This window comes from Gouania willdenowi, chromosome 24 (genome assembly GCF_900634775.1).
Source record: "Gouania willdenowi chromosome 24, fGouWil2.1, whole genome shotgun sequence".
In the NCBI taxonomy this organism is placed as follows: domain Eukaryota; kingdom Metazoa; phylum Chordata; class Actinopteri; order Blenniiformes; family Gobiesocidae; genus Gouania; species Gouania willdenowi.
In genome coordinates this window covers 12,160,718-12,175,435 of record NC_041066.1, presented here as the reverse complement: position 1 = coordinate 12,175,435, position 14,718 = coordinate 12,160,718, and the positions used below count along the sequence as shown (strand labels likewise).

The 14,718-nt window shown below is 36.9% G+C and overlaps 1 protein-coding gene across 2 annotated transcripts in view; it reads right to left on the bottom strand.

Annotated features, from left to right (window-relative positions):
* Nucleotides 1-720: 720 nt before the first annotated feature.
* The window catches only part of cep128 (centrosomal protein 128), a 76,776-nt gene continuing 62,778 nt past the window's right edge, over nt 721-14,718 (bottom strand). For both annotated transcript variants that reach the window (XM_028440367.1, XM_028440368.1), the window contains exons 21-25: nt 14,631-14,654; nt 8,332-8,409; nt 6,903-7,016; nt 4,140-4,248; nt 721-878 (exon numbers count right to left, since the gene is read on the bottom strand). In XM_028440367.1, the coding sequence (XP_028296168.1) occupies nt 811-878; nt 4,140-4,248; nt 6,903-7,016; nt 8,332-8,409; nt 14,631-14,654 (393 nt within the window). In that variant the 3' untranslated portion in view covers nt 721-810. The remainder of the gene's footprint in view (nt 879-4,139; nt 4,249-6,902; nt 7,017-8,331; nt 8,410-14,630; nt 14,655-14,718) is intronic.

The following is a 14,718-nucleotide window of genomic DNA, read 5'->3' as shown; positions in this document are numbered from 1 at the left end:
TAACGATCTGTGCCATGCATCGTCTTAAATCTATATTATTGGCTGATGATACCACAATCTTATATCCAGGCAAAAATCTCCAGCAAATATTGTCATTTACACAATGATTCATGTTTTCTCTGTCTTTTTTACTTTCTCCTGCGGGCCGAGTTGAATGCTCAAAAAGGCCAGATTTGGCCCCCGTACCATGTGTTTGGCTTTGATCTAGGCTATAAAACCTAGAGTGCACTACAATTTCACACAAAAATTATTCCTGCATCCTGATCCAATTATATCAGGCTTCAGGTTAATTCTTTGGCACATTTCCATTGTGTTGGCTTTCAATTTAATGAAATAGTGAAATAAAACCAAAAAAGTTTGATACAAATCTTTAATACAAACGTGCTGTGATAAACAAATACTTTGATACATAAAGGAGTTTTAAAATATCATTATAACGCAATGTGTTAAAAGGCACAAAAGTTGTGTTTCTTTATGTGCTCTACAACTTTTTTTTCACATTTTGGCAAAATAAAAGCACAGGTTGTATTAAGATATACAGTAGTTATAAGATGTTACAATTACTTTGAATGAAGTAACAGTAGAAGAATTTATAAAATATATAAAATCATTCACTTCTGTTCTTAAATAAAATAAAATAGTTTAAAAAAAACTTCATATTGAATTCTTCTCTACAGTGTACAGACTTTAAATGAGCTCTTTTTTTTTTTTTTAGCACCTTTGTTGAATTCCTGGTCGAGGTAGGAGAGGAGAGCTAGCGCTGAGTGGGATTTATTGTTCTGTTGAGCAGCAGAAAAACAGATTAGAGTTTCACTTTGGGTTGGATGGATCTGTGAGCGGATGATCCAGGACGGATGTGGTCGGACGTTTGTGAGAGTCTGTGTAGGGAGAACGACGACAAACACAAAAGAAAACAGTGAGTGGACGCAATCATCGTTAGTACCCAGGGAAAAGATGTGTGATAGTTGCTTTATTAAGATCACTAAGAATAACAAAGCGAAGAAGTGGTTGGAAACATAAATCCTAATACATGGTGCCAAGTACACATATGGTGTGAGTAACTTTGGCAGGTAAACTCCTTTTTAAAGTGATTAAAAGTTTATTCTGAAGTACCGATAAAAATGTATGTGGCTCTGGATCATTTGATAGGGAATAACTAAATAAAACTAAATTGTTAATCATGAAGCCAAAAAGGAAAATGACAGTTTGAAAACAAACTTTTGAAATGTTAATACCCAATAAATGCTTAGTTAAAAAAAAAGAAAAATGCTTGACCTTTTCAGAGTTTTGTGCTCGTTGATAAAAATAAAAATGAGAAACAGCTGATCTACACCAGGGTTGTTGTCAATTACATTGTACAATTATAATTACCTCTTCAATTATCCAATTATTTAATTACGATTACAGTGACTGCCATTTTTTCCACTTACAATTAAAATTACAGTTTTTATTTATCCCCTGACAGTCAACTGTGTCGATTACGTTCTCAATTACTAAAGTTTAATTACAATTAATCACAATTACTGAGCTTTTTATAAATAGCCTAATAAAACGAAAGCTTCCTCGTGCTTTCTGTTAGCATCTCTTATGATAATGGGGCAGTTTTGACCCATGTCTTATATCAGCTGTAAAATCCACTAAAAAACATTATCTATCATTTAATTTGATTTTCATCTCTTGGTTATCTTGTTTGGCTTCCTAATCAATGGAAATATTGGTATTAATGTTTTTGGTGTGGGCACCTGAGCCTGTTTTCTGTCAGAATACCGCTCAATTTCAATTTGTTCTAAATGGTAAAATTATCCTAGAAAACTGACAGATAAACTTGACATCAAAAATATTTTAATAATGAATTAAGTATGTATAAGCCATAGAACTGTAACATGGAGTCCCAGGTTTGTGTTTATTTCAATTGTAAATTACAGTTTTTATAGAATTTTCATGCCAATTACAATTATTATGGGCTTTATTCTTTGATGCGCATAAGTCCAAAAAAATGTGCAACGGTGCTGTTTCAGGCTGTGCGCTATTGTCCCCATGTACTTAAAGGGATAGTTCGCCTATTTAAGACATGACGTTGTATGCAATCCTCACCAGCACTATAGTGCATACACATTGTTTCACTCAGTGGTCACCTCCCTGGTCCGAGTTCTGGCCGTTTGAAGTTGGTCAAGAAAGTAGTCCCGGTTAGTTTCCGGGGCCACAAAACTGTGCGTTTTTAATAGAAAAAAAGATATGGGTTTGAAAGCTTGATTCATTTACATCACAAAACCGCCCATAAAAAAAATTCATACCTCCAGTTTTAATCGGCACTATTTTCTCTTCCGTTTCCATCAATCCGCGCTGCCGTCAACGTCAGCGCGCATGTTCCGATAATAGGGTTTACACACTCTAATAGCAACGACGGAAGACCGAAGCAAGAGAAAGTAAAACGTACGTACATTAACAATGGTACGAACTTGTAAATTCCCAGGTTGTGACCACAAAAATGTGCCGGGATCACCGTTCGGCTTCCATCGTTTTCCAGTTTCTGATATAACTATGAGACAGCTTTGGCTGGTTGCCATCGGCAGAGTCAGACATGTTGTCCGCGAGTCGCGCTATTGTGATGTAAATGAATCAAGCTTTCAAACGCATATCTTTTTTTCTATTAAAAACGCACAGTTTTGTGGCCCCGGAAAACTAACCGGGACTACTTTCTTGACCAACTTCAAACGGCCAGAACTCGGACCAGGGAGGTGACCACTGAGTGAAACAATGTGTATGCACTATAGTGCTGGTGAGGATTGCATACGTCATGTCTTAAATAGGCGAACTATCCCTTTAAGTCAGTCACTGCTAGCCTTCATCCCAGTTACGCACTCTGGGTGTGTGAAATGTGGGTGTTCCCATTCAAATCTGGTCTTACGCATATTCTCCGGTGTGCTTAAGTTCTTTTCCTCTTACGCGCTTCTGAACCTGGAATAAGTGCAGTGCCCCGATAAGGTGAAACATTATATTGCACTAGAAATATGGACTTAGTTACATTTGAAGCCACACGGACTTGTGCGTCACGGAGCTGCAGCTGTTGTGCCTCAGCTGCTGCTGCTCGATTAATTAAAACTCTGACAGATGCAGACTTCTGTCAACGTGGGTTACAGTGATGTCCAACTATTTTCAAACTATGTCCAACGTAAAGCCAAAGTTTGATCAACTATGCGCATGAGAGGATGGATACCAGAAACTGTTCTTACACATATTTAAATGAGGCTCATCTTTAGTTCGGACTCGCTCACATCAGCTCCATAAGGCATTAAACAATTTATATTCAAAACTGCGTATCATGTAGGAAGCCACTGCTTCTGTTTCACTGCAAACATCTCTATCCTCTGGATTATAGCAGGACGCTCTGCGGGATTATTTCCTCATATCTCCAGCAGCGCGTCACACTTGGTCACGCTTTAGAGCGGGTACCGTATTGATGACAGATTATGACTGATGCTCTGATCATTTATGAATGCAAGAACGAAAGAATAAAATCAGCCTTTCCACACAAACGTTAATCGGTTGTTATTATGAGGGAGAAAAAGGAGAGATTTCAACTGTGACTGTGTCATCAGTGCAACAATCTGATCAATAATCTGATCAAATCAACCTGTTACATTATTTACCAATGAAGGCATTTCAAATTAATAGTGCGCTTTATCATTCTCACGGATTTCAATGACATTTACAAGAGTTGGGAAAACTCCATGTTTCGTGATTTCTAGACAGCCCCAAAAAAAATGACATCATGCCCCAGTCCGCCTCCTTTGCTTCAGCCCGCCTTCATGCACAGACTACGCGCTTTTGGTCTCTTTACGCGCAGTAAGCTTGTCAGCAGCCTGGACTGGAGAATACGCACAGGAGAGAGGTACGTAACTGCAGGCGTGCAAAAAAAATGCTTAAATCCAGATGGGAGAATAGACCCCCATGTCAATCATTGAACTCAATTACAATTCAATTACGATTACAACAGCAACATTTTTTTTTTATTCCAATTATGTCATATTTGTAAATAATTTTCAATTACATGATTATGATTATAATTGACCCCGACCCTGATCTATACACAGATGTGATGACATGCTGCAGAAACAGGACTGATGATGATCACTCACACTGTGCCTCAGAGTCCAGTGAGCTGCAGAAAAACGTGGCGGGGCTTCTGAGCGATGAAGAGAGCGCGGTCAGTCTCAGGCTCCTGGTGGTGGCGTCCAACTTCTCCTCCTGGAGAATGAGTGAATGCCCATTACAGAACAGAAAAACAACACGTGGAACACAATGTTTCTTCAGATTTATTGAGTTGTTAAGGTGAGGTTAGCCAAAGAATAGGAGCGCGCTAATATAAAGCTAATAAAAAGTGACAATGCAGATGTAGCGTGTCTGATTTATTTCTGCCCTCCTTCACTCAATAACAAGTTTAATTAACACTTTAAACAAATAATGCCAGATTTAAACATCATTGACTTCTTTAAAGTGTTTTACCTGGAATCACAAACGCAAGTATTAGGTCACACTGACATGGACGAGTAATCGCATCAGACACACACACACATCCTTTTAATGCTACTGCAATAAACAAAGTTTGTGGCACTGAACTCTATTATATACAATTTACTATATTTGACATTATTTCTGTTATTTGAAGAATAGATGCGACTGCGTGGAGAGAATACTGTAGGGCTTGTTAGGAATCTGTCAGTGCTTTACAGTTTCCACAGCTGATAACAGGGTTACATTTTCAATTATCCATGTTAAATTACAATTCAATTACGATTATGGCTACCAGCATTTCTTTCGAACAACAATTATTTTTTTATCATCAGAAAAAAAAAAATTCCATATACATTCTCAATTACTAAAGTTCAATTAACATTAATCACAAAATGTTTATGGCAATTACAATTACAAAGTCAAATATCTGAACACAATTACAATTTAATTAACGATAGCAACATCATTTTAAAATTACAATTATGCCATAATTGTAATTAGTTATCAATTATGCAATTACAAATATAATTGTCCCCAACCAAGGCTGATAACATGCAATCTATTGCATAGGAAGTCCTGCTTTTACTTTAAACAGAAGTTGATAATGCTGTGACGATTATTCCAGAGAATTCTCCTGTATCTTTATCATTTTCTCAGATATGTTTCACATAATACAATTTAATTAAACTGAGTGTCTAAAAATAATAAATATTGACAAAAGTATTTGGCCACACTTGTTTTTCTGGGTTTGAGACCCTTATATCAGCACAGGTCCATCATTTTAGATAATATTATGTTTCCAACTTTGTGGGGACAGTTTGTTTCTCTAACAAGACAGTGCCTCAGTGTACAAAGCCAGGACTGTAAAGACATTATTTAATGAGTCCTGACCTCAACCCCATCCAGGACCTTTGGGAAAAACTGTAACAGAGATTGAGGGCCATTCCTTGTCCAACAACAGTGCCTGACCTCATAAATGCTCTAAAAATGTATTGAATGGGCACAGATTCCCAAAGAAACACTCCAACATCTGACATAAAGTGTTCAAAGAAGAGTTGGAGCTAAAAAACAACAACTTAATAGCAACAAAATAGAAGACATAGTCATCATCATCCCCTGCCAGATGTGTTGTGATTATAGCTCACAACCTTTTCCTAAATGTCCTAAATCTAAGAACTTACATGTAAAAATAAGAAAATATCACATCAGAATACAAAATGGCAATCTAAAACGGTTTGTAAGAAAAGATGTCCCCTTTGAAGATATCAGAACAAGGGCAATAACTCCAGAAAAAATAATTGCGCACTACTCATTTTCAAACTCCGTCAAGGTATTGATATCCTGAAATCACACACGAAATTTGGTTATCCCATCTTAAACGGTTTCTGAGAAAAGCTGTCCCCTTTAACTCGGACGGACAGACGCACAGAGCTCAAACTATATCCCACTTCCTATTATGTATTTCAAAACACCATCTTTACACTTTTACCGAATACTTTTGTCCATTTAGTGTGTAGTTTGTGGCTCACGTTTCATAACTTTGTGTAATTAGATGGCAAAATGTGATTTTTGCTGATTTATAAACATGCATAGCATTTTAATCACTGCAGCTCTCTAGCTTTACCAGCATATTTTGCTTCTTCTGAAACTGTTTTCTTTCTTGGCAACAGATAATTCATGTTAAATATGTGTCATTACGACAGTAAGAACACAAATCCTGTCAAATACAGTTTTAAAGCTCCACTGCTCCATGTAAACGCAGAGGCCTTTAATCAACATAGATGTTTTTGAAACGACATTGCGTCACCTTTCTTTTAACAAACATCGTGGGCAGCAGCTATTATGCTAATACAATTGCCACTTATAACTCACTGCGGGAGTGATTTGGAAAACCAATGGGCTGATCTATAAATTAATAAAATAATTTCAAAAGATGTTGGACAGCTGTTGCAAACTGACTGATGTCTTGATGGTTCCCTTTTGCTGCTTTACAAGAGACAACATGACAATAGCAATTAGCAGTGGCTGGTAACAGCCAGGAAGTATTGAAGCGTTTTTTTTGTTTTCGTTTTTACTTTATCCACATACGATGCATTATCGTGATTGGAAATTATTCATTTATTCATACAAGTTGCAAATTTAATGCGGTGTACACTCCGGTTGTCAGTGTGGGTGAGCGAGGCTCATAAATGACTCAGTCAGGCTACCCTTATCCAAAAAGCTGCTGTTCCAACAAAGCAACACAATTAGGGACTGAAATAGAAAAATGTGTGGGCTGTTGTTTGGAAGTGCAGACTCCTGTAAAGCCTATAAAGCTCTCTTTTTGTTTTTTTCTATTTACAATATAGTGTTTAATTGAACGGCGTGTATTTGTGCTTGAATTTTACTTTGTACTCTTGTAATCTCCGTTTGGACTCGTCCAGCTGGTGCTGCAGGTCGCACACCACCTCTCTGTATTTAGTGTAACACTGCTCCATCTTCTCCTTCTGCTGCTGGGATTCCTGAACACACAGAATAAAAGGCTTTGATATCAGGCAACAACTGAAGACTGAACTTTTCCAAACAAGCAGGAAGCCAACATGCACCATAAATATTTCACTTTGAAAGTAGAAAAGAAAGATCCATGTTAGTCATTTCCTCATTTATCAAGCATTCGCCTGTTCCGATCTGAGCGTAGGACATGTGTTCGGCTATATTCATGCAAGCTTTGGTATTTATCAATTCTGATGTCACGCTACGATAAGATCTCACGTCTGGTCTGAGCTTGTATGCGCAAATCTGAGTGTGTGGATTTGTGGTTCAGCACAGCCAAATCGGACCGAGACTGAAAAAAGTAATAAACAAGCCTCAGCTGTCATTTAAGCATAAGCAGACATTCAAAACGGATTATAAAAATATATTAAACTAATTACAATTTTTTATTTTTTTTTAAAAGCCCACGTCATTACTAAGACCACTTTTTTGGTTTTCCTACCGCATAACGCCGCTAATAAACTCTGCTACTGAGCAGGAGCACATAGGTTCACCCAGTGCTCACACATGCTCTGTCTTGGAGAATGAGGTCCTATTTCTTCCATAAAGCACATCACTGGGGGCTGTACGGAGGAAATACGACCTCATTCATGCTTTTAAATGTAAATAGTTCCTTAAATGTTTATAAATGCACTACAGTAATCGGTAATGTGATGAATTATAGGTGAGATTGGCTGAAGGCATAGTAATCACAGACAAAGGAAAACATTTAGCCATTTTTAAGGCTTTTTTTTTAAAGCAGTTTGATCATTAATTTATTATAATGTGATATTTATTGCTTCAAGTTTGGGGACTGAGGCCAATATAAACCGTGTGTGTCGCCAGGATGTCTGCTGTGAAGTTGTTCACAGCGCACACAGGGGGGCAGACTTCACCTGCTCGGTAGCTGATCATCTTCCACAGAGCGTTTAAATGAGCTCCTAAATTAAATTCAGAAATCACATATCTGTTTTGCTCCACCCCTGATGACAGGATGCTGATTTTCATCTTGGAAAATGTTTCTTTTCTTGTTAAACCCCAGTGGGTGGGGCCACTGTAACAGAAGGGCGTAACATGTTAACGACAAGCGAATTCAGCCATCGCATTTATCAAAACCCGATCATATGTACGCTGGGATTGGTCAGATACGAATGCTTCATGAACCACAGGTTGATCCTGTCGTACGACCAAACATGCACTCAGATTTCCCCCCATTTTTCACTCAAGGTTGATAAATGAGAGCCATTGTGTCAACGTGCTTTTCTTTATCCCATATGAATGAACTTCAGAAAGTTATGAATCCACCTCCAGATCTCTGAAGTTGTCCAACAGACTTTGTTTCTCTGGAATCGTCTCCAAGTGGTCGAGCGCCGCTTTTGTGTTCTGGAAATCAGACAAATACGTTTAACGTCAAAGTGTAGGTGACATAGAAGTAGTACCATAAACAAAAAAATGATAATTTTCACAATCAGGTTTCTCTTTACTATTTAATAGCACAAAAAGGAAAAAGAAAGAGTTCTACTAGAAAAGTTTCACCCTTTTTTTTTTTTTTTTTTAGAGTTGACTGACAAGGCCGAGAAAAACGTTTTACAGTCTGTATTTTTTTCTGCTAACCAGTTTACACAAACACTGCTTTGCCTCCGATATTACCTTCAAAGTTGACTTTGAGGCGTATTGAAGGCAGAACACAAAAGATGTGAAAATATCTCAAGGTTTTTAAAATACTTTCAAATGTTGGCATGTGTTGGAAATTCTTTTTTTTTTGCAACAAAGGGAACAACTCCATTTAAAAGTTCATGCATTTGAAAAGAAAACTCTCCATTAAATTGTCATTCGTTTGAATAGTTTTGTCAATATAGAGTATGTGAAATATTTGAAATCTTTCAAATGAGAATAACAGTGGATGTGCATGTTACTGGCATTAGCGTGAGGCTAGTGCTAACCCTGTAATAGAGTAAGCTAGGATCTGCTGTTCTTAAAGGGTTCTTGTATTAGAAATGTTAAAATAATGGCACTTTTTTATTAAACAAAAACAAAAAAAAACACATTAAAAGAACTTTTTAGAGTGATTTTATACCGTTTTTTTTTTTTTTTTTTTTTTTTTTTTTTTAAAGGTGCACATATTTTGTTTAATGGTAATACATTAAACACATTTTTTTGTTACATACATTTCCACTACAGGTACCCTTTAACAGCTTTTCTGTTTAGGGTTGGGGTCTGTACTTTTTAGTATTTCATGTGTAAATTGGTTAAAAAATAAATGCAATAATAAATAGAAATATTTCAACTAAAACTGTGCTGAGTTTGACAGCTAGCAAAGTTTTATTATAAAGCAAAAGCTTTTAATTTACAATTTAAAGCAGGAATGTAGATAACTTTTCCAGTCTGATTAATCATTTAAAAATAATGAGCACACTTTGAGTCCTTTAAGAAGAGGATGGAATATATAGAGCATTGTGTCTTCCTTATCCACTCGTGCTGTATATTAATCCAGGGACTGGTGCAGATAATTACTATTCCAAAGTCTCATGTAGAAATAGTTAAAATAGTGTTGCAAATATGTGACAAAAGCCATAGCCAATAAATATTTTATGGTAATAAAAATGCTAAATATGCCCAATTTAAACTGTATATTCAAGTAAATAGAACTATAGATAATGTTCACATTAAAGTGATGTATAACCCCTGGTTAAACATCCTCAAGTAAAATATAAGCACAGTGCAGCAGCAGCAGATAAACATCAGAAATACATTTATCATGTTTAATATAATAAGGCGCAAACTGTTTACGTATCCCTCTCACTGCTGTCCCATCTTCATCTAAACCAGAGATCACAACGGGGGTAAAAAAAAAAAAAAGTGTTCAGCCGAGGGCCACATTAACATTCATCTCAACAATTAGAACTATGACCAACCCGAGAATATTACACCAAAAAGCAAAGGATATTATCTGTCTGTTGTTTTGTGTATTTTTATTGTCATTTTGTATAATTTTTTTTTTTGTTTTTTTATTTATTTCTCTGTAATTTTGTATGTCTTATTTCAGGGGGGTCATTTTGTGTATGTTGTTGTAGATTTATATAATTTTTCTGATATTTTTGTAGTCATGTTGGGTATTATTATTTTTTAGTGTCTTTTTCTGTAATTTCTTATGTCTTTAAGGTAATTTTGTTTTTCAGATAACATTGTGTATTTTGGTTATTGTTTGTTCTTTTATCGTGTGTTTGTAACGTAATTTTGTGTGTTTTGGCTGTATTTTGTGCATTTTTACCATTGTGTTGTGTATTTTTGTCATTTGGTACTTTTATGTACCCCAGTAAGTAATTTATTTATAAAGCGCTTTTTGCAGATAAAAATCAAAGTGCTGTATAGAGCTGTGGTGAAAATACAACAAGTGCAACATCATAATAGAATAATAAAACATGGATGCATTTACATCATAGGAGCAGCATCACAAAAAGATAATAAAAAATTGAAATCCCGTTAACTAAAAGCCTATCTGAAAAGTCTTCAGCAGTTTCTTAAAAGTGTCCACACAGTTGAGCTCTCTGAGAGACTGGTGCAGGTTATTCTAGAGTCTGGTGGTCACAGCCTGGAACGCCAGGTCTCTTTGGGTTTTAAATTTAGTTTTTGGGATCTTTCGGAGACTCTGACCTGAAGACCGAAGGCTGAGCCCTGAAGTGTAGAGGGACAACAAGTCTGAGATATACTGATAAAAATAAATGTCTCATGTTTTACTTGTCTTTTATTTTGAAAGAAACTTTTATTTTGACAGGAATGTTGTGAAATTCATGTTGCACAGGAAAATATAGACATTTATGTATTAAAAAAGAGTATATATGTGTGTTTTCAACAGCTATTTTTGAAAAACTGAATTTGGTTGGTTGAATCCCAAAAAAAGTGGGACGCGATTTAATGACCGTGGCAAGATGTGGGTCCCAGGGTGAGACTAGTTGTGAACCACTGGTCTAAATGACATATCTGTGCTGGGGTTTGGTCAAAACATAACATGATTCAAGCAAAAGGGGAGGTTTAAGACTTGGTATGAGACAGCTCTTTCAGAGCGCTCCGTTTTCCCCCTCCCCCCGCCCCTCTCTTCCGTGGGGTGTCCCGAAACGAGTTATGACGTTATGGAAACAGTCGGAGGTGAAGTGACTGGCACACATTAACAAGTATTTCCCAACTACGGAGGAGACATTGCCATTAAAAATGAAATCCAGCCACTTCCTTTTGTGTCTTCGGCAGCTGGAGTTCGAAGCAAAGCCAGATTCAACTTGTGACGTCACAAACTCAGAAAATTGGAAACGGAGAACGTTTCTTTGTGCTGTAAGACTTACACAGATACCAAACAAAGGACTGTATGGATTTATTTCAGATTTTGTGTGCTAGTAGACACTCAAGTTATCTCATATGTGTTCAAAAACACTGCAATATTTGATTTTTCATAATATGTCCCCTTTAACAACTCTGTGGATGCCTTTGTATTTGCACAAACAATGTGATGTGTCATAACAACAAGGCCGACTATGTTATGTATTATTCATATGCTCCCACATTACGAAGCAGAATGATTAAAAAAATACTCTGAGTTGAAAATAAGCTAAAACTTTAAACAAACCCGAGTTTGACGAATTAACATATAAACGAGTGGAATTACAGCTCCATTGCTTCTTACTTACCAGCCACTTCATTTTAACAGTCTCCACACAATTCAAGGTGAAGACCTGAGTTATGTGCTTGTAGGGCATGTAAACTACTCCTGCTGTTGATTCCAGCCTGTTTATTTCAGTCTGCAGCTTCACACCTCGGAAAAAATTAGCATTGCTAACGAGACGGCACTTTCACTCGACATATTCCACGAGTGAGGGTTCAAGCGCACAGATAATCCATCAAGTTTAATGAGACGCAGCCATATGTAAACAGCTGCCACGCAAGTGTTGAATCCACACCACGCTAATGTAACAGGTAGCATATTAAACACACAGGGGAGTGAGTCTTTCAAAATCTTATTGGTATTGGAATTTTAAAAAAAATGACGTGGGATAGCTAGGCTGACTGCAGCTAATAGCTGGAAGTGATGACAGGGGTGCAAGAGTTTATTAAAACTTATTTTGCTCCAGACACAACAGAGTTCAACAGCGTGAAAAAGTAGAGAAGATGTCAGAGGAAGATGAGAAGAAAAGAAGAAGCAAAGGTGGGGATGAAGTGAGATCAGACGTGTTGATTATAAAATCAAAGGTTGTCAATAATAGGCTTGGGCAACATATTTTTTCTTCTACCTGAAAAGTTAGAATTTAATGGTGGTTAAAGTAGCACAAATTAGCAGCTACACTTTGATCAGATGTAGCTTACCTCCATCAACATCATGTCATTTTCGATAACCATTATCCAAACTCCACATTAAGGCTCTGTTTGAAATTGCATACTAACGCACTACTCATACTAAGTGTGACGTCAAAATTAGTACTGTATGTAGTGCGTTCACATTAGATGGTATGAAAAAATTGAGTATGCGAGAAATACCCAGATGTATATTATATAATCAACCGCCCCTGATGCTTTGCGAGTGGACATTCAGGAAATGTAAAGTGGTCCTGGGACCGGCTTCAAGCTAAAAATCAAACATTTCCTTTTCAAAACAAAAGCACCTCTTCTTGTGTAAACAATTTTGTGAATAGGGCTCTTGTTTTGAAGTCAACCGGAAGTTTCATCAGTAGTAAATGGTGTACAATATGGATCTCTGAAATGTGTATATATAAATTTTGTTAATCAAATGACCACATGTTGATATTCTACTTGGTCACTTCCTCGCTTAAAATTTTTTCAGAACTTTCAAAGATATTTAGCCTCAGTGGTTGTTGTCATTGGTTTGAAATGCATCTTTAGAAACTTGGAAGTATCGGTCATTGTCCTAATCATACTCATAGTATATAGTAGATAGTATAAACTCAATGAGTTTGCAGCGTATAGTGCGTTAGCGTGCCATTTCAAACACAGTCTAAGACTTGAATCTAGGTGGAATGAAGCCCCCCTTCGAACAATAAACCTGGATTGCTTTTCCAACTATCTTCAACTAGCCTGACCTCAATTTAGGACCAGTTTTCAAAGTTACCAAACAAGTAGGAAAGTGGCATTCAGGTTTTAACCACAGGTGTCTAAATTGTCCTGCAGAGCTGCAATCCTACAAACACAGACCTCCAGTCAATAGCATAAAGTAAAAGTATAATATTTTGGCTCTGTAAGAGGTTTGTATGCAAGTAGTAACGCACATTGAGTCCCAACATTGTAGTGGAGTTCCTTCCCAGCCTCAGAGGCAGACGGTGCATTTCATCATCTTTAACACAAGTAATGCAAAGATTGAAAGTAGGTTAAAAAAAGCCTGTAAAAATGTGGAATAGAAATGTCATCCATTGCTGTTTCCATCCAGAGGATAAACATCTGCATGTAAAATATGTCTTCATGGACAATTTGGTTAAAATGTGCATATTTTGTCATTTTACTTCCATGGTGACACATCTATTCTTTATCTTGGCAGTGCCCAAAGAATAAGAGTCATTTTAAGAGCTGCACTATTCTATTAACAAATACATTTTACTTTGTTTGGAATTAATTGATACATTTTGTCATGTTTTGTCTGCTGAAGCATAGTTATATAGAAAAATAGATAAATAGTTTGAAATACTGCATTTTGGGTTGTGTACCATTTTAAATGGGAGTCAGCATCGATGGACAATTAACAAAGTTGAATAAAATGTGCTCAACAAAAATGGAAAATGTGGTCAAAGCAGCTTAAACTCCAAACATTTGCTGTGGATTATGTACAAAACATGATGTCACGCTGCCTGGTAAACTGACACTCAATAGCGAATCAACGACTGCTGTTTCAACACACTCAGCACAAGCTTTGATTAAGCAGCTACTTCAGTGCACTTTAATCTATTTATGTCTTCACTGTATGTTTCAATAGGCTTCCGGTTTCCATTCAGAGGCTGCGTTTAGGAATCTAAAAACTAGCATTTTTCAGAGCATTACACTGATTGCAGCAGTGAATGGATAAATTACAGCACATGACTCTCAACCCAAAGACGTGTCGATTATGTCTCGTCACTGTAAAGATGCACTAAGGAGAAATTGTGAAAGTTAATGGCAGTCTGAGCGACTTCCTTGTCTGTTCTTTTATGCAGCAGCAGATAATTGCCAGCTGTAGAACACAAGCATGTCACATAATTGTGATGGATGGACAGCTTGAGCTTTGCTTTGTTTTTTCAAAAGTGCTTGGATCAATGAAACCTTTCAGTGGCACAAACTAATGTGTTTGACAGCTGATTGAGAGCAGTGGCAGCGGTGCACATTAGCAATTTGGCTGGTCAAGTCAATATAGCACTGTTGGTGTCACTTGGTTCTTAACCCCATCAACAGGCCTCATGAAGATTAAACAGAGTTCTTAACTGTGATTACAGCAATCATTCTAACGGCAGCGTTTAACATTCTGCAGCGCTAATCACAGTAGCCTAGCCAACATAGGCAAATCATGCAAAGCGGAATAAACATGAATGCTAATAGAACAATCCCTGAAAAGCATTTGTTCAGTGATGAAACCTTACCGACTCCAGATCCAGCACGTGTTCCTGTAAAGACACACAAACACACAACAACATTATTGCTTGTTTGGATAAAAACAAATTAAAACCA